Source organism: Babylonia areolata, chromosome 23, assembly GCF_041734735.1.
Source record: "Babylonia areolata isolate BAREFJ2019XMU chromosome 23, ASM4173473v1, whole genome shotgun sequence".
In the NCBI taxonomy this organism is placed as follows: domain Eukaryota; kingdom Metazoa; phylum Mollusca; class Gastropoda; order Neogastropoda; family Buccinidae; genus Babylonia; species Babylonia areolata.
Window position 1 is genome coordinate 25671018 of NC_134898.1, and position 20865 is coordinate 25691882.

Below are 20865 nucleotides of genomic sequence, written 5' to 3' on the forward strand. Positions count from 1 at the left end.
GTGCTGTGTGGTGTTTGTGCTGTGTGGTGTTTGAGTGCTATGTGGTGCCTTTGTGCTGCAGGCTGCCTGATGATGACAGGGACATTTGTGTCTTTGACTACTATGTGGACGAGTCCGGGGAATGGGACCCATGGCATTCACGGTCAGTGCTGTGTGTGTGTGCGTGTGTGTGTGTGTGTGTGTGTGTGTGTGTGTGTGTGTGTGTGTGTGTTACTCTGTGTGCGTGTTCGTTCATTTTTTAGTTTAGCGTCTTCTCACTATCAGTGATATTACACGATTAAAAAAAAAAAAGAATTAAAAAAAAAAATTAAAAAAGGGAGGGGGAGGGGGGTATGTATATATGTGTGTATATTTTGTTTGTTTGTGTGTGTTTGTGTATGTGTGTTTGTGTCTGTGTCTCTCTGTGTGTGTGTGACTGTGTGTGTGTTACTCTGTGTGTGTATGTTTGTATATGTGTGAGCATATTTTGTTTGTTTGTGTATGTGTTTGTGTGTGTCTGTGTGTGTCTGTGTCTGTGTGTCTTTATGTGTGTCTGTGTGTGTCTGTGTGTTATTTTGTATGTGTGTTTTTGTATATGTGTGTGCATATTTTGTTTGTTTATGTGTGTTTGTGTGTGTGTGCGCATGTGCATGTATGCATTGCACGTGTCTGTGTTTGTAGTGAGTGGATATTTGAGTGTCTGAGTGAGTGTGTGTGTATATCTGTACACATTTATATATACAGGTGTAAACACTACAGATTTTTTTTATGTATGGTTCTCCACAGGTATTTTCAAACACATAAGTTTCCACATAATGAAGTAAAGGAGAGATAAAACCCTTTTTTTTTTTCCTAAAGGGTCAGTAGTTGAACTGTTTTCATTTATTGTTTTGTCCATACAGTCAAAATTGTAATGGCACAGCCCAGAACCTTCTAATTCTTGAATGTGTAAAGTCACTATTAATCTTTCAAACTCATTAACTCACACAAAGACACAGACACACACAGACACACAAAAATGCAGACAAACAACACTGACTCACACACATGCACATGCACACACACACACACACACTTGCTCACAGACATGCGCACACACACACGCATGCATGCATGTACGCACAAACACACAAACACACACACACACACACACACACACACACACACACACACACATGCATGCATGTATGCACAAACACACACACACACACACACACACACACACACACACACACACACACACACACACACACACACACACAGAAGCCAGAGGTTGACATGACACATGTTACTGGTGACGCAGAGTGCCAGAAGCAGTGTACACAGACAACCAGGACATCCTGGGAGAGGTCTTCATCGACACTATCGACACAGTAAGTACACTTTTTCCTCCCCTTCATGTCAACAATGACAGGGAAAACATTGAATTTGAAAGAAAAAAACGATAATCATTTAAAAGTTTATAATGGTGGTTTTCGGTTCTGGATGACAGCAGTGCTAGATCTGCTTTTGTGATTCCTATCCTTCATTTATTTGATTCATTGTTATTTTATTTTATTTTGATTTAGTTTGATTTAATCTCATTTTCCCTCAAGGCCTGACTAAGCGAGTTGGATCAAAGACTTTAGCCCTACGGAAAGACGGGCCACTCCTAGACGCTCCCTTCTTTGTTTCTACTAACGCGAATGAAGCCAGAGCCGCCTCGCGCTGACGGGGTTTTCGCCCCTTTTCCCGAGTATCAGTTTACCGACTCGCGGAAAGCTGGCTGTGTAGGCGTGTCTCTCTCTCTCTCTCTCTCTCTCTCTCTCTCTCTCTCTCTCTTCTTTTACTTAAATGAAATTCAGGTGTTGTGAATGAAAGAAAATTTGTGATAAATATTAAAGAAATTTAAAATAACTAAAAAATTAACTAGTGCTTACAATTTTTAAATGCATTATTAAAGAATTACATGTCAGAAGAAAATAACTAAACAAGTAAACAAATAATTAACGAACAAACACATAAATAAATAGGTGAATCAAAAAATGAAGACAGAAAAAAAGACAGAGCGAAAGAAAAAGAATGAAAGAAAGAAAGAAAGAAACTGAATTACAATATTGTTTCATATCACAACACACACACACACACACACACACACACACACACACACACACACACCACCTACCCCCCCTCCCTACACACACCCACCTCCCGGACATGAACAAATTAACAACACTCCTGGCTGATTTTTTAAACTTTGTCAATGGTGCTTTAGATGTGTCTGCCAGAGAAGCAAATCTCTCATCCATAGTTATTACTTTCTACTAGATCAGTTTTTGTTAATGGTTTAGGCATAGATTAAATGGATGTACTTACCTGCATCACCTTCCAATGTTGTTTTCTTCTTTTGCTTGCGTGCTTTTTTCGGAGGTGGTTCGCATCTCTGAGGGAGGGGTCGTTTTGTAGAAATGGTTGGAGGGGGGTTCGGAACACTGAACAGCATCGAGACAGCATTCCAGTTCAGTCGACAAGTTTTGCTGGAGGGGTTCATGAACTGACTGGCCTCAAAGTGGTCGGAACACAAACAGCAATTGGCATGGAGATAAGTTTCTGACTGGCCCACGAGGTCTGCACGCCTGCAGTTTTGCACCCATTTCTTACACCTGTGTTGAAACAAAACAAAAAGAGATTTACTACAAATCCATCTGCTCACAAATCGGCTTTAATTAGTAAAGTTTATATCCCCCTCCTCATCCCCCCCCCTTTCCCTGTCTCGTTTCTCACCTCCCCACCCCTTTCCCTCTCTCGCCCTCACAAACGTTTTAGCGAGTGCCGTGAACATGGTTATAAGTTGTTGTTTTCTTAAATGAGTTTATTATCAATGTTTAAACAGAAGACAAAAATGTGCGTCGGAATCTTCGTCGGGATCATTCCCACTTTATTTTACAACTGTATAGATCTGATACAAATGATATAGATCTAGAATCTAGCATGATAGCCAAACCAAATTATACACTGAACTAAGCCTCTGCGAATTTTTTCGAGAGATTTTCAACATTTAGATCTAAACAAAAGACAAAAACAAAACTCACCTATCTTTATCCTTTGGAAATGAAAACAGTCGGAATCCTTTTTTTCGAGAATTGTGGCAATTAGGTGCCGCACACCAACTTCCTCTCGGCTTGCTCGCCATATTACAGACAGTATGCATCAGCAGGCGTTTAGTCGGGAGAAGTGGGATGGGCCGTTTTCGCGATTGCGTCAGGTCGGCTTCACTTACCGCGCAAAGTGGCGGGTCTTTCCGTAGGGCTAAAGTCTTTGGTTGGATCACACTGTTGGTCTGAGGCATCTGCTTAGCAGGTGTAGGTTGTGTGGCATAGTGTATACAGATTTCGTCGAAACGCAGTGACACCTCCTTGAACAACTGAACTGAACTGAACTGAAGTGAACGACGGGCGCAATAGCCGAGTGGTTAAAGCGTTGGACTGTCAATCTGAGGGTCCCAGGTTCGAATCACGGTGACGGCGCCTGGTGGGTAAAGGGTGGAGATTTTTACGATCTCCCAGGTCAACATATGTGCAGACCTGCTAGTGCCTGAACCCCCTTCGTGTGTATATGCAAGCAGAAGATCAGATACGCATGTTAAAGATCCTGTAATCCATGTCAGCGTTCGGTGGGTTACGGAAACAAGAACATACCCAGCATGCACACCCCTGAAAACGGAGTATGGCTGCCTACATGGCGGGGTGAAAACGGTCATACACATAAAAGCCCACTCGTGTGCATACGAGTGAACGCAGAAGAACTGAAGTGAACTCTTGTGCACACAGATCCGCTCGCGCATCCTGATGGAGTTTGCAGCAGCGTCGGGTCAGAACGTCTTGCTGGTGGGCCCTCACGGCTCGGGCAAGACGGCTCTCATCAACACCTTCATCGACGTGCAGGGTGAGTACTGCACACCATACACACCATGCCTTTTGTCCCTAACTGGCGCTCACAGAGATGTCAACTGTCACTATTTCACCGTAGTTTGTTTTGCTGGATCACAGTTTGTTCGGCCGTCTAGCATGGTCACACGCTTTCCTGTCGTAACAATACCCAGACGCTCTAGACTTATTGATCACAAGGCCAGGGCAGTCACTATTAACCTTGGCCTCATCTGATGATGCTCTGCTAATCACATGCATGTGCATGTGCATATGAATGTGTATTGTGTGCGCGTGCGTTTATGTAAGTTTGTGTCTGCCTATGTGTGTGTATGTGTTAGGGTAGCTGTTAGATACACATGTATTGTTAAAATGTATGTACGCAGTGTGTGTGTGTGTGTGTGTGTGTGTGTGTGTGTGTGTGTGTGTGTGTGTGTGTGTGTGTGTGTGTGTGTGTGTGTGTGTGTGTGTGTGTGTGTGTGTGTGTGTGTGTGTAGTCATATTTTGGTGAGTGTATGTAACATAGATGTAATGTTTTATGTTAACAAAGCGTTTTTGTAAAGCACCTAGAGCAGATTTTTGGATAGTGTGCTATATAAGTATCCATTATTATTATTATTATTATGTTTACATTGAAAGGGCATTGAGTGGACCAGTCAGTTTAACCGTTTGCCCAAACAAGAGAGAATGTGGTCAAATCAAGTTGCATCTCGGTCAGACAGCGTCTGTACCTGTTTGCTTGATGTGGGTCAGTGTCCAGGTGTACCTACCAAATTAAGAATGTTCCTACCAAATTCCCTGATTGTTCCTACATACACTTGACAGGGGTTGGCATCTCTGCACTGTATGTGAACAGCAGTGATAGTGCACAGAGTGGAGTGGTGGCCTAGTGGTAACACGTCCACCTGGGAATCAGAGAGAATGAAGGTTTGAATGCCACACTCACAAGAACTGAGTTTTCTTCTCCTTCTCTGCTAGACCTGGAGTGGTTGTGGTCTGGATGCTAGTTATTTGCACGAGACAGTAGACCAAGGCCCTGTGTAGCATGCTCTTAGCATGCATAAAAGAAGGTATTGCAGGGGAGTGGGGGGTGGATGGGATGATAATTGTGATGTGTGACAGGAGATATTATAGGAGAGGCAGGGGAGGGATACCCTACAGGTATTGTAGGGGAGGGGGATGATATCTCATTGTGATGTGTGACAGGTGTTGTAGGGGAGGGGAGGGATGATATTTCACTGTGATGTGTGACAGGTGTTTTAGGGGAGGGGGATGATATCTCACTGTGATGTGTGACAGGTGTTGTAGGGGAGGGGGATGATATCTCACTGTGATGTATGACAGGTGTTGTAGGAGAGGGGGATGATATCTCACTGTGATGTGTGACAGGTGTTGTAGGGGAGGGGGATGATATCTCACTGTGATGTGTGACAGGTGTTGTAGGGGAGGGGGATGATATCTCACTGTGATGTGTGACAGGTGTTGTAGGGGAGGGGGATGATATCTCACTGTGATGTGTGACAGGTGTTGTAGGGGAGGGGTATGATATCTCACTGTGATGTATGACAGGTGTTGTAGTTGAAGGGGAGGGGGATGATATCTCATTGTGATGTGTGACAGGTGTTGTAGGGGAGGGAGATGATATCTCACTGTGATGTGTGACAGGTGTTGTAGGGGAGGGAGATGATATCTCACTGTGATGTGTGACAGGTGTTGTAGGGGAGGGGTATGATATCTCACTGTGATGTATGACAGGTGTTGTAGTTGAAGGGGAGGGGGATGATATCTCATTGTGATGTGTGACAGGTGTTGTAGGGGAGGGGGATGATATCTCACTGTGATGTATGACAGGTGTTGTAGTTGAAGGGGAGGGGGATGATATCTCATTGTGATGTGTGACAGGTGTTATAGGGGAGGGGGATGGATGATATCTCACTGTGATGTGTGACAGGTGTTATAGGGGAGGGAGATGATATCTCACTGTGATGTGTGACAGGTGTTATAGGGGAGGGGGAGGGATGATATCTCACTGTGATGTGTGACAGGTGTTATAGGGGAGGGGGAGGGATGATATCTCACTGTGATGTGTGACAGGTGTTATAGGGGAGGGGGAGGGATGATATCTCACTGTGATGTGTGACAGGTGTTATAGGGGAGGGAGATGATATCTCACTGTGATGTGTGGCAGGTGTTGTAGGGGAGGGGGAGGGATGATATCTCACTGTGATGTGTGACAGGTGTTGTAGGGGAGGGGGATGATATCTCACTGTGATGTGTGACAGGTGTTATAGGGGAGGGGGAGGGATGATATCTCACTGTGATGTGTGACAGGTGTTATAGGGGAGGGAGATGATATCTCACTGTGATGTGTGGCAGGTGTTGTAGGGGAGGGGGAGGGATGATATCTCACTGTGATGTATGACAGGTGTTGTAGGGGAGGGGGATGATATCTCATTGTGATGTGTGACAGGTGTTGTAGGGGAGGGGGATGATATCTCACTGTGATGTGTGACAGGTGTTGTAGGGGAAGTGGAGGGGGATGGATGATATATCACTGTGATGTGTGACAGGTGTTGTAGGGGAGGGAGATGATATCTCATTGTGATGTGTGACAGGTGTTGTAGGGGAGGGGGATGATATCTCATTGTGATGTGTGACAGGTGTTGTAGGGGAGGGGGAGGGATGATATCTCACTGTGATGTGTGACAGGTGTTGTAGGGGAGGGGGATGATATCTCACTGTGATGTGTGACAGGTGTTGTAGGGGAGGGAGATGATATCTCATTGTGATGTGTGACAGGTGTTGTAGGGGAGGGAGATGATATCTCATTGTGATGTGTGACAGGTGTTGTAGGGGAAGGGGAGGGAGATGATATCTCATTGTGATGTGTGACAGGTGTTGTAGGGGAAGGGGAGGGGGATGATATCTCACTGTGATAGGTGATGGCTGTCCACAGATCCCCAGACGTCCATCTGCAAGCGACTGGTGTTCTCCGGGGCCTCCACTGCCGGTCAGCTCCAGCAGTTTGTGGAGTCCAACATCTATCACCGCCAAGGTTCGATTCTCAGGCCGATGCACTCTTTCTCTGTATTTTTATACGTCTCTCTTATCTCTCTCTGTGTTTACAGACTGTATGCCTATATTTCTGTATGATGGTACATGTTGTCACATAGGCTTTTGTTTTGAGGCCTTGGCCTATTATGAATAAGCCATTCCGTCCCCATTTCCTTCCATCCCTCCTTCCTTCCTTCCTTCCTTCCTTCATTCATTCATTCTCTCTCTGTCTGTTTGTCTCAGGCCTGCCTATCGTTACAGTTTTCACATTCTTTGTATGCAGTTTTTCAGATGAGTACGATAATACTCAAGACTGAACAAGAAATAGGCCTCAAATGATGTCAAGATATTAAGCTGTTGCTACCCTTCTCTACTCATTTGCATGTGCAGTGTTTTGTGGGTACAAAACCAGGTTACGTTAAAACAAAAGTTCCAATAATTTGGTCTGTGTACGTGGAGTACATCCATTTTTTTCTTCTTCTTCTCTTCAAATTACACAGTTATTTTGTTGACCAGGACTCAGGTTTAGATTTTAGGGGAGGCAGGTCTGCTGTCTGTTTGTTGGTCTGTGGAGTCTGTTCTGTATCTTGTGTGTAGACCTGCAGGCTAAACGCTGTATAAATGTTTGTCATTTATGTTTGTTGGTCTGTGGAGTCTGTTCTGTATCGTGTGTGTAGAGCTGCAGGGTATACACTGTATAAATGTCATTTATGTTGTAATCATTATTATTGCTATAATATTCATTATTGTTGTTATTGTTATTATTCATTATTTCATTTATTCATTTATTTGTTATTCTCATCAGGGTAGAGCATCAATGGTCTGTGATTTATGATGACAAATACTACTTGTGCTGTGTAGAGACAAATCAAAATGGGATATTTGGGTGGAAATGCCGTGTGAGGGAGCATATTTCATGGTTTTCATTTTATATCCTGTTAAAGGCTACTCTAAAAAAACAACAACCAAAAACAAAATGAAAAAAACAATAGTAACAGCAACAATAACTACAGCAGCAACAATAACAACAAAACAGCAGCAGTGTGCAGTGCATTTAGACCACAGAAGTGACCAGCACCCTGCACTGTTTTTACAGGCTTTGTGTTCAGAGCCAAGGTGACAGACAGTGCACTGTTTTTACAGGCTTTGTGTTCAGAGCCAAGGTGACAGACAGTGCACTGTTTTTACAGGCTTTGTGTACAGAGCCAAGGTGACAGACAGTGCACTGTTTTTACAGGCTTTGTGTTCAGAGCTAAGGTGACAGACAGTGTCACTGTTTTTACAGGCTTTGTGTACAGAGCCAAGGTGACAGTGCACTGTTTTTACAGGCTTTGTGTTCAGAGCCAAGGTGACAGTGCACTGTTTTTACAGACTTTGTGTTCAGAGCCAAGGTGACAGACAGTGCACTGTTTTTACAGGCTTTGTGTACAGAGCCAAGGTGACAGACAGTGCACTGTTTTTACAGGCTTTGTGTACAGAGCCAAGGTGACAGACACTGCACTGTTTTTACAGGCTTTGTGTACAGAGCCAAGGTGACAGACACTGCACTGTTTTTACAGGCTTTGTGTATGGAGCTAAGATGACTTTTGTTGTGCACTGTTTTTCAGGCTTTGTGTACAGAGCCAAGGTGACAGTGCACTGTTTATCAGGCTTTGTGTACAGAGTTAAAGTGACAGACAGTGCACCATTCTTCAGGCTTTGTGTAAGGAGCGAAGATGACTTATGTTATGCGTTGTTTTTCAGGCTTTGTGTACAGAACCAAGATGACAGACACTGCACTGTTTTTCAGGCTTTGTGTAAGGAGCGAAGATGACTTATGCTGTGTGCTGTTTTTCAGGCTTTGTGTACGGAGCCAAAGAGAACAAGAAGCTGAAGGTGTTCATTGACGACATCAACCTGCCAGAGACCAACCCCTCTGGTGTTCAGCGCTGCAATGAGGTTGTCTCCCCTTCTCTTTGCTGGATACGGAGGGGAGGGGTAGAGGTGGAGGCTTGGGAGAATTGTGAAGTGGGGGGTGGGCAGCACTCTTGCAGGCTGTGTCAATGTTTTAAAATTTGAATTTTCTGGGGTGCAAAATGTCCTGCTTAACAGTCATGTGAAAGCATGTGAAAGTTTTCAGTAATGGATTGAAGGAATGTAGAAATGAAAAGTCTCTCTAACTCTCTGTCTCTCTGTGTGTTTATCTATCTGTCTATGTCTGCATCTGTTTGTTTATTTATTTATTTATTTATTTACATGTGTCATGTGAGCCTCTGGCTTCTGTGTGTGTGTGTGTGTGTGTGTGTGTGTGTGCGCGCGTGTGCATTTAATATTTGTCATTGGAAAGTGAGTGTGATGTTTGGGTTTGAAATCTTCATGTTCATTCACACATGTGATGTGACAGTCGTGATTTTTGTGTAATTCATTAATGCATGTGACAGTCATGATATTTGTAGTGTTCATCAATGCATATGTGACAGCTGCGATCTTTGTGTCATTTAATGACACATGCAATAGTTGCAATCTTCGTGTCTATCATAAACACATGTGTAACAGTCATGGTCATTGCGTCGCTCATCAGCGCACACACGTGACAGTCGTGGTCTTTGCGTCGTTTCAGTTGCTGCGTCAGCTTTTGGATGACCGTGTGCTGTGCACGCTGCAGAAGCCGTTTGAGTCACGCACGGTGGAAGGTCTGACGGTGTTCTCCGCGATGGCCCTGACTGATTACCCAGCCATCGCCAACAGGGAGCTGTCGGAACGACTGCTGGTCAGTCTGTCCTTTCTTGTTTTTTTTTTTTTTTCTTTACATGTATGTATGTATTTTTAACCTTTTGAGTGCCCCCGGGATGGAACTATTTGTCCCTTTTTGACTCACTTGTGTAAACAAAGTGAGTCTATGTTTTAACCCGGTGTTCGGTTGTCTGTGTGTGTGTGTGTGTGTGTCTGTGTGTCCGTGGTAAACTTAAACATTGACATTTTCTCTGCAACTACTTTGTCAGTTGACACCAAATTTGGCATAAAAATAGGAAAAATTAAGTTCTTTCCAGTCATCTTGTTTAAACAATATTTCACCTCTGGGATGGGCACAAAAAAAAAAAAAAAAATGAAGCCTAATTATATGCAAACTGCATTTACTGTTATATTTAAATTTTTTGTATTCTCTAAACTTGGCACTTTGACCCAACAACAAGAGCAGTCATTATTATCATTTTTTGTTCAAACAGGAACTTCTTTTGTTAAGCATGGAAGTTTTATTTATTTTGCAAACGTTTTGGTGCAGATAGTAAAAAAGGGAAATTACTCTGTAATTAATGCTAGGGGACTTAATTCGCTTTAAACTGATCTTTCTCATCTTAAGCATTGCAATTTGAAATTATACACAATACATAAAAAGCTTGGATTTTTTTTTCAGTGTATCACAAGTGAGTCTTTAAGGCCTTGCCTCTCTTGGTTTTTTTTTGTTTTTTTTTTAAATTTATGTATGTATTTTTAACCTTTTAAGTGCCCCAGGATGGAAATATTTGTCCCTTTTTATCTAGTGTGCTAAAACAGTTTGCCCCCAGCATGTCAGTCTCTTGTTTTTGTCATCTTAGGACATTCTTTCAGGCTGCCCTCATGGTTCCAGTTGATGTGGAAAAAATAATAGACCCAGATTTTAGCACCGTGTACCTTCAAGGATGTCGGGATCACTGTACATGTTTTTCATGCCCCATTTACTTTTTTGTCACTACTGTTCCTTGACTAGTTTATCAAAAAGAAAAAAAAGAAAAGAAAAAAAAAAACAACAGAACAAAACGACAGATGAATATAAGTATGGTGCTGTAAAACCTTCACCTTTTCTACCTTTCACATGCGCATTTCATACGCTTCCTGTACTTTGTAATGATTGTTCTTTGTCTAGTGCTTTGTAGCTTTTCATTGTCCAGCGCTTTGTAACTATTGTTCTTTCTCCAATACTGTTGTTTGTCCTCTGTTTTGTAACTATTGTTCTTTGTCCAGTGCTTTGTAACTATTGTTTTTTCTCCAGTACTGTTCCTTGTCCTGTGCTTTGTAACTATGGTTTTTTTTCTCTAGTACTTTGTAACTTGTCTAGCTCCTTGTCCAGTGCTTTGTAACTATTGTTCTCTTGTCCAGTGCTTTGTAACTATTGTTCTTTGTCCAGTGCTTTGTAATGATTGTTCTTTGTCCAGTGCTTTGTAACTATTGTTCTTTGTCCAGTACTTTGTAACTATTGTTCTTTGTCCAGTACTTTGTAACTATTGTTCTCTTGTCCAGTGCTTTGTAACTATTGTTCTCTTGTCCAGTGCTTTGTAACTATTGTTCTCCTGCCCAGTACTTTGTAACTATTGTTCTTTGTCCAGTACTTTGTAATTATTGTTCTTTGTCCAGTACTTTGTAACTATTGTTCTCCTGTCCAGTGCTTTGTAACTATTGTTCTCCTGTCCAGTACTTTGTAATTATTGTTCTTTGTCCAGTGCTTTGTAACTGTTGTTCTTTGTCCAGTACTTTGTAATTATTGTTCTTTGTCCAGTGCTTTGTAATTATTGTTCTCCTGTCCAGTACTTTGTAACTATTGTTCTCCTGTCCAGTACTTTGTAATTATTGTTCTTTGTCCAGTGCTTTGTAACTGTTGTTCTTTGTCCAGTACTTTGTAATTATTGTTCTTTGTCCAGTGCTTTGTAATTATTGTTCTCCTGTCCAGTACTTTGTAACTATTGTTCTTTGTCCAGTACTTTGTAACTATTGTTCTCCTGTCCAGTACTTTGTAACTATTGTTCTTTGTCCAGTGCTTTGTAACTATTGTTCTCCTGTCCAGTGCTTTGTAACTATTGTTCTCCTGTCCAGTACTTTGTAACTATTGTTCTTTGTCCAGTACTTTGTAACTATTGTTCTCCTGTCCAGTACTTTGTAACTATTGTTCTTTGTCCAGTGCTTTGTAACTATTGTTCTCCTGTCCAGTGCTTTGTAACTATTGTTCTTTGCCCAGTGCTTTGTAACTATTGTTCTTTGTCCAGTGCTTTGTAACTATTGTTCTTTGCCCAGTGCTTTGTAACTATTGTTCTTTGTCCAGTGCTTTGTAACTATTGTTCTCCTGTCCAGTGCTTTGTAACTATTGTTCTTTGCCCAGTGCTTTGTAACTATTGTTCTCCTGTCCAGTGCTTTGTAACTATTGTTCTCCTGTCCAGTACTTTGTAACTATTGTTCTCCTGTCCAGTAGTTTGTAACTATTGTTCTTTGTCCAGTGCTTTGTAACTATTGTTCTCCTGTCCAGTACTTTGTAATTATTGTTCTTTGTCCAGTGCTTTGTAACTATTGTTCTCCTGCCCAGTACTTTGTAACTGTTGTTCTCCTGTCCAGTACTTTGTAACTATTGTTCTTTGTCCAGTGCTTTGTAACTGTTGTTCTCCTGTCCTGTACTTTGTAACTATTGTTCTTTGTCCAGTGCTTTGTAACTGTTGTTCTCCTGTCCAGTGACAAAAAACTAAAGTTATAAAAACCTTTTGGGTGGTAGTTGAATCCTCTTTGTTTTGACACGACGTTTCGGACCATAGGCCCGTTGTCAAGTGATGAGAAGAGGACAGTGTGAATAGGAAAGCCTATGTGAGGAAAGGGTGATGACATCTCACTACTTTCTGTTTTGATGGGCCATGCACACTAAACACTTGCTGATCACCATTCAGTGCCATACGTACTCACACACACATACATGCACACACACACACACACGCACACACGCACGCACGCACGCATGCATGCAGATACATGCACGCACACACACATACACACACACACACGCACGCACGCACGCACGCACGCACGCACACACACACACACACACACACACACACACACACCCTTTAAAAAAAGAAGAAAAAAAAAAATGCATACATCTATATATTGCTTCTAAAAAGAGGGATAGGAGGTAAGGAAAGAAAAAGGACAGAGAGATCAAGGCAGAAGGGCCCAGGCGCTAGACGTCAGTGACTCTGATGTTCAATCCACTCGGCTGTGCGGTCCCCAAGCGGTCATATGGTATGACTGCCATGGCACGATCCTCGTTGTCATACCATATCACCCACACAACCTGCCAATCTGCAGAATCCTGCGTGAAAACTTCAATCTCCTACAACAGGATCCAGACCTCAGACAAGTCTTTCCCAAGCCACCGCTAATTGCCTTTCAGAGAGACAAGAACCTACGTGACATGCTCGTGAAGTCCAAACTCAGACCCCTTACCAGCCATTCAACCTCACGAGGGTGCAGACCCTGTGGGGATCAAAAGTGCAAGACCTGTCCCTTTATAGACACCTCAAGTTCAGTCGTTGGCCCCTCTGGCACTTTCACTGTGAAATGTCATCTCAACTGCCAGTCCACTGAGATTGTATACATTCTGTCCTGCACCCTCTGCTCCAAACTGTATGTGGGGGAAACCTACTGTTCTCTGGGCGAACGTTTCTCCGAACACCTGAGGTCGATGAAGCTAGGCTACAACAATCCTATCGGCCAGCATTTTACTGGCCCACACCACAGCTTCACCCATGCAAGAATCTCAGCTGTGTGGCAGAACCCCAGTGACAGCACGTACAGAAAGTACATGGAGAGCCGCGTCATTGACCGCTTGGGGACCGCACAGCCGAGTGGATTGAACATCAGAGTCACTGACGTCTAGCGCCTGGGCCCTTCTGCCTTGATCTCTCTGTCCTTTTTCTTTCCTTACCTCCTATCCCTCTTTTTAGAAGCAATATATAGATGTATGCATTTAAAAAAATTTTTTTTTTAAGTGTGTGTGTGTGTGTGTGTGGTGTGTGTGTGTGTGTGTGTGTGTGTGTGTGTGTGTGTGTGTGTGTGCGTGCATGTATGTGTGTGTGAGTACGTATGGCACTGAATGGTGATCAGCAAGTGTTTAGTGTGCATGGCCCATCAAAACAGAAAGTAGTGAGATGTCATCACCCTTTCCTCACATAGGCTTTCCTATTCACACTGTCCTCTTCTCATCACTTGACAACGGGCCTATGGTCCGAAACGTCGTGTCAAAACAAAGAGGATTCAACTACCACCCAAAAGGTTTTTATAACTTTAGTTTTTTGTCTTTGAAGAATCCTGCAGTCATTCTTGTCTTCTCCTGTCCAGTGCTTTGTAACTGTTGTTCTTTGTCCAGTGCTTTGAAATTACTGTTCTTTGTCCAGTTTATTACAAACAGAAATAAAACAGAATAAAAAGGATTGATGTGAAACTTTCACCTGCTCTGCCTTTCACACCTACATTTTGTATGCTTTGTATAGTTTGTAAGTCCTATTCTTTGTCCTGTACTTTGTAGCCACTGTTCTTTGTCCAGTGCTTTGTAGCCACTGTTCTTTGTCCTGTGCTTTGTAGCCACTGTTCTTTGTCCAGTGCTTTGTAGCCACTGTTCTTTGTCCAGTGCTTTGTAGCCACTGTTCTTTGTCCAGTGCTTTGTAGCCACTGTTCTTTGTCCAGTTTATTATAAACAAACAACAACAACAACAACAAAGAAAACAACAACAACCCAAAACAAATTAAAACCAGAGACTGATGTGAGACTTTGACCGGCTGTGTTTGTCTTTCAGCGTCACTTTGCTGTGTTCAGCTTGCCGCCCACCCATGACGAGCCGCTGAAATCTGTCGTCAATGGCATCCTGGAGGTACAGTGGGTACTCTGTTGCTTGATCGGGGTAGTAAGGAGAAAGGTGGCAGAACGATAAAGACTGCCTAGCTGCCAGTGTAGTGTCTGTGAGGGTGTTGGTTCGAATCCTGCTCCCTCCCCTTTCTTTTAACTCACTCCATACGAACGGTGAAAGAGATGACGTTAACAGCGTTTCACCCCAATTACCACCATCAAAATATTGCAAGTGGAAGGCTCTTATACTGAAGAGGTGTTTGTTGACAAAGAATACCACAATTCTGACGACGGAAGCTAAAGGTTGGGTCATTCAGACACCCACTGGACATCTGAGGGGTCTGTGTAGAGGAGAAGAGAGGACTGGCCTGTACTGAGTGAGTTAAGTTTGACTGGAGAATCAAGCTGAGCATCTAGTTGTTTGGATGAAACGGTGAACGAAGGTCCTGTGTACAGCATGCACTTGGCACACTGGAAAAGAACCCATGGCAAAGAAAGGTGTCTTTTTGGCAAAGTTCTGTAAAAGAGATCCCATGTGGTAGGTACATCAGTATACATGCAGTCACTCAAGGCCTGACTTAGCATGTTGGGTTGTGCTGCTGCAGTCTGGCCATCTACTTCACAGATGTGCTGTAGCGTGTATGTGTTTGTCCAAACGCAGTGATGCCCCCTTGAGAAACTGAAACTTTAACTAGGGAAATGTTTTCTGTTTATTTTTTTTTTCATGGTTTGGAAGAAAGGAATTCTGTTCAATGCACCCTTTCACACATTCTGGTGATTGTTGTTGTTGGCAATGACATCAAGATCGATGATATAAATGATGGTCATATCTGTTTAGTCCTGTTTGAGTGCCAGTATCATTGATTGTAGACATCTAGGTTAAAGATTCAATTTCACATTTGAATATTATCATTTAATGAAGAAAAAAGAAAATGAAAGTTGTGTGGTGAGTCACAGGAAACAGGAGAGATGGAGTGTGGAATCAAAGATTGATATTTGAAATAGATAGAAGTACAATCAAAGAAAATGACTTTGACAGACTTTGTAGACGGAAAGTCATTTATTCAACATGCACACATGCACAAATGCACACACACTCAAAACAAAATCACATTCAAACACTCATTAACACTCACACATCTACACCCCCCTCACCCTCGTCACACATCTACACACACACACACACACACACTCACGTACATCTGCATACACACTCATGTAAATCTGCACACACACACACACACACACACCACACACACACGCACACGCACACGCACACACACATGCACGCACACACACACACACACACACACATACACACACACACACACACATTTTCACTAGGGGGGTGGTGGGGGAGGAGAAGAGAACGGACAGTCACAAATGATATATCCATTCTCCTCAGGCCAACATGACCCAGCAGGAGTCACCTGGCCTTGACCTTGACCTGCACAACGCCCTGGTGAACATGTCCTGCGACATGCTGACAGCGGCACAGAGCGTGCTGCGACCCACGCCCATGCCCGGCCGCTACCACTACCTCTTCACCCTCAAGGACATCAGCAAGTGTTTCCAGGTACAGGCTGCGATGATTGTGATGGAGTGAGGTGACTGTTTGTTGTACGCTTCGTAGGGGTTGGGGGTGGGGGTGGGGGCAAGTGTTTCCAGGTACACGCTGCAATGATTGTGATGCAGTGAGGTGACTGTATGTTGTACGCTTCGTAGGGGTTGGGGGTGGGGGTGGGGGCAAGTGTTTCCAGGTACAGGCTGCGATGATTGTGATGGAGTGAGGCGACTGTTTGTTGTACGCTTCGTTGGGGTTGGGGGTGGGGGTGGGGGTGGGGCGAAGTGTTTCCAGGTACACGCTGTAATGAATGTGATGCAGTGAGGTGACTGTATGTTGTACGCTTCGTAGGGGTTGGGGGTGGGGGTGGGGGGAAGTGTTTCCAGGTACACGCTGCAATGATTGTGATGGAGTGAGGTGACTGTATGTTGTACGCTTTGTAGGGGGTGGGGGTGGGGGTGGGGGCAAGTGTTTCCAGGTACACGCTGCATTGATTGTGATGCAGTGAGGTGACTGTATGTTGTGCGCTTCGTAGGGGGTGGGGGTGGGGGTGGGGGTGGGGGCAAGTGTTTCCAGGTACAGGCTGCGATGATTGTGATGGAGTGAGGCGACTGTTTGTTGTACGCTTTGTTTGGGTTGGGGGTGGGGGCAAGTGTTTCCAGGTACACGTGTAATGAATGTGATGGAGTGAGGTGACTGTATGTTGTACGCTTCGTTGGGGTTGGGGGTGGGGGCAAGTGTTTCCAGGTACACGCTGCAATGATTGTGATGGAGTGAGGTGACTGTATGTTGTACGCTTCGTAGGGGTTGGGGGTGGGGGCAAGTGTTTCCAGGTACACGCTGCAATGATTGTGATGGAGTGAGGTGACTGTATGTTGTACGCTTCGTAGGGGTTGGGGGTGGGGTGGGGGGGGGGGAGAGTTGTTATTGTGATTTCTTTGTAAATTTTTTTTTTTATCTTGTTATATTTTGTTGTTATTATTATTGTTATTATTATCATCATTATCATGATGATGATGATGATTAGTATTATCGTTATTGTTATGATTATTGTTATGATTATCATTATTATTACCATCTCCACTAATGCCTGTATACTGTGGAATGACGCCTGAGCTTGAACGCTTGTCACCAGTGTCTGCGTCGTCTGGCGGATGAGAGCAAGGCTGACGAGGGAACAGTGATCGCGATGTGGAGACACGAGATGACGCGCATCATGCGTGACCGGCTGAGCCGCTCCACCGATCTCCTGTGGTTCGACGACAAACTGGACCAGGCTTTGCAGCAGGTGAGTGACCACCGGTCTTTCAGGTGAAACTGTTTTGCTGTTGGTGTGGTGGATTATTTTATGTAGACAGGTGTGCCCTTTTGGCATGAAGTATCATAGGGTGACAAGGTTAGGTTTTGAATCAACAGATGCAACAGCAGAGTGGTTAAAGCGTCGGACTTTCAGTCTGAGGGTACTGAGTTCGAATCCAAGTTACAGCACCTGGTGGGTAAAGGGTGAAGATTTTTCCGATCTCCCAGGTCAACATGTGTGCAGACCTGCTAGTGCCTGAACCCCCTTCGTGTGCATACGCATGCAGAAGATCAAATATGCATGTTAAAGATCCCGTAATCTATGTCAGCATTGGGTGGTGTCTGGAAACAAGAATGTACCTGTCGCGCTACTCTTGGAAGTGCGTAGGAGAAAAGGGAAAGAAGGCAAAAAGGAAAAAAACAAAGCTAACATGTCAAGTCTCTTTTTCTCCCTGTTCTTTTTATGCAGACTTACTTTATTGAGGATGTGGTATTTCAAGACTGTGATTTGTAATGTGGTTTTTCAATTTGAAATTTGATTTGTGATATGCTTCGAAATTTTTATTTCTTTTCTATCATCTGTGTGGGTTTCAAAAATGTAAGATGTCATAGTTAAAAGAGCTTTAACTTCTCTTGCTCCGGGATGGTCTATCCAGATGGAATGTAAGCCTGCATTGATGCATTCTTGCTTGTCAAAGATTATGAAAGACTTTAACATCTGAATTATTTTTGCACCATATATATATATATTTTTTTTTTTAGATATGAGTAGACAGCTATTGAACTTCTGCAGCATTTGTGGGCTACAACTCACAAGCTAAGAGTGGATTTGTACATGAATGGCTGTTTTTTGTTTCCATTTAGGTAGTCATACTCTGTTGTTGTGTTTTGGGGGTGGTGGTGGTCAGGTGTTAAACATGTTGGTAGTTGTGCAATGACCAGAGATCGATGTGATGCGATGTGTGTTGGGTCAGCATGGGTCTAATGTGATGTGATGTGTGTGTGCAATGTGATGCGATGTGTGTGTTAGGTCAGCGTTGGTCTGATGTGATGCGATGTGTGTGTTGGGTCAGTGTTGGTCAGATGTGATGCAGTGTGTGTGTGCAATGTGATGCGATGTGTGTGCGTAATGTGATGCAATATGTGTGTGTGTGTGCGATGTGATGCAATGTGTGTGTGCAATGTGATGCAATGTGTGTGCGCAATGTGATGCGATGTGTGCGTGCAATGTGATGCGATGTGTGTTCAGCACTGGTCCAAGCTGGAGGAGAAGATTCCAGAACACTTTGTCACCTTCCCCATGGACACCCGCATCTACCAGCGCCCGGTCACCACACACGGCACCAAGCAGATCAAAGTAGGTGGTGACGACGACAATTTACCTGTTTGATCATTTGGTGCCAAGCAGATAAAAGTAGGTGGTGACGACGACAATTTACCTGTTTGATCATTTGGTGCCAAGCAGATAAAAGTAGGTGGTGGAGACGATAACATGTCTCACCTGTTTGATCATTTGGTGTCAAGCAGATCGATGTAAGTGGAGATGATGACATGTCACCTGTTTGATCGTTTGGTGCCAAGCAGATCAAGGCAGGTGGGCGGAGACGATGACATGTCTCACCTGTTTGAGCATTTGGCGCAAAGCAGATAAAAGTAGGTGGTGGAGACGATGACATGTCTCATCTGTTTGATCATTTGGTGCCAAGCAGATCCAGGCAGGTGGCGGATGCGCTGGCATGTCATCTGTTTGATCGCTTGACACCTAGCAGATCAAGGTAGATGGGTGAGACGATTATGTGTTACCTGTTTGACTGTTTGGCGTGGAACTGCTCTCCATGCTATTGCTTTGTACTGGATTGAAGCAAACCATTCTCCCCAGTTTGCTGGCAGACATTCATTAAAAAAAAAAAAAGGATTTGAGAGGGTCCTTTAGATATGCACAGACACACACACTCACACACACACACTTACACACACATATGAATAGTATTATAGTATTATATCATCACATGCCCACACACGGGCAGACATGAATGAGTATATGCATGTATGCATGCATGAGGTCTGTTTCTCTCTCTTTCTGTTTCTCTGTCTCTGTCTCTTCTCCCATTCTCTTCTATCTCTCTCTTTTTCACACACACACACCTACATAAATGTATATACACACACATGCACTCACTCACTCACACACACACACACACACACACACACACACACACACACACACACACACACACACACACACACACACACCAAAATCAAAAACAACAAACAACAAACATGCCCATAACACACACAGAACACACACAAACACACAACAAGAACAACACACCCACAACACACACACACACACACACACACACACACACACACACACACACATGCTCCCTCCCCTCCCAACACACACTCACCCCCCCCCCCCTGCCCCCACCCCTTAAAACTCCCACCCCCACCCCCACTACACTCCTTCACCATTCAACACCTTGTAGCTGTAGTGGTTCTCAAAACATCCAACATCCCCACCTGCCACTGGCCTACACCTATCCACACCCACCCCACCCCACCAGGTGCTGCTGCAACCTGTGGAGAACCTGGGCGACCTGCACACCTGCCTGCACGCCCACCTGACACGCTACAACGAGGAGTTTGGCAACGTGCGTCTGGACATCATGTTGTCAGACTTCACCATCGCCCATGTCGTCAGGATGCACCGGGTGCTCAGCTTTCACCACGGGTAGGGGGGGGGGGGGGGGGGGACATGTGTGTGGGTGTGTGTGTGTGTGGACATCATGTTATCAGACTTCACCATCGCCCATGTCGTCAGGATGCGCCAGGTGCTCAGCTTTCACCACGGGTAAGGGGGGGACATGTGTGTGTGTGTGTGTGGACATCATGTTGTCAGACTTCACCATCGCCCATATTGTCAGGATGCGCCAGGTGCTCAGCTTTCACCACGGGTAGGGGGGGGGACATGTGTGTGTGTGTGGACATCATGTTGTCAGACTTCACCATCGCCCACATGGTCAGGATGCACCGGGTGCTCAGCTTTCACCACGGGTAAGGGAGGGGACATGTGTGTTGGTGTGTGTGTGTGTGGACATGATGTTGTCAGACTTCACCATCGCCCACATGGTCGTGGTCAGGATGCACCGGGTGCTCAGCTTTCACCACGGGTAGGGGGGGGACATGGTGGGGACATGTGTTGGTGTGTGTGTGTGGTGTGTTCTGGTTTGGTGTGGTGTGGTGCCTATGTTTGCGTGTGTGGGGGGAGGGGGGGGGGGACATGTGTGTTGTGTGTGTGTGTGGTGTGTTCTGGTGTGGTGTGGTGCCTATGTTTGCATGTGTGGGGGTAGGGGGGGGGGCATGTTACATGTTACCATTTGCATGTATATGTATGTTAAAATGTATGTATGCAATGTGTTTGTGTTGTCTGTTATTATTATTAT

At 44.3% G+C, this 20865-nt stretch overlaps 1 protein-coding gene across 1 annotated transcript in view; it reads left to right on the top strand.

The window, feature by feature from the left end:
- Positions 1-20865, top strand: part of LOC143298129 (uncharacterized) — a 212710-nt gene that overhangs the window by 102769 nt on the left and 89076 nt on the right. Inside the window, exons 55-65 of the mRNA XM_076610849.1 lie at positions 62-142; positions 1283-1352; positions 3789-3903; positions 6841-6939; positions 8776-8876; positions 9538-9687; positions 14507-14581; positions 15962-16132; positions 17256-17408; positions 18669-18776; positions 19987-20153. Of these exons, the coding sequence (XP_076466964.1) occupies positions 62-142; positions 1283-1352; positions 3789-3903; positions 6841-6939; positions 8776-8876; positions 9538-9687; positions 14507-14581; positions 15962-16132; positions 17256-17408; positions 18669-18776; positions 19987-20153 (1290 nt within the window). The remainder of the gene's footprint in view (positions 1-61; positions 143-1282; positions 1353-3788; positions 3904-6840; positions 6940-8775; positions 8877-9537; positions 9688-14506; positions 14582-15961; positions 16133-17255; positions 17409-18668; positions 18777-19986; positions 20154-20865) is intronic.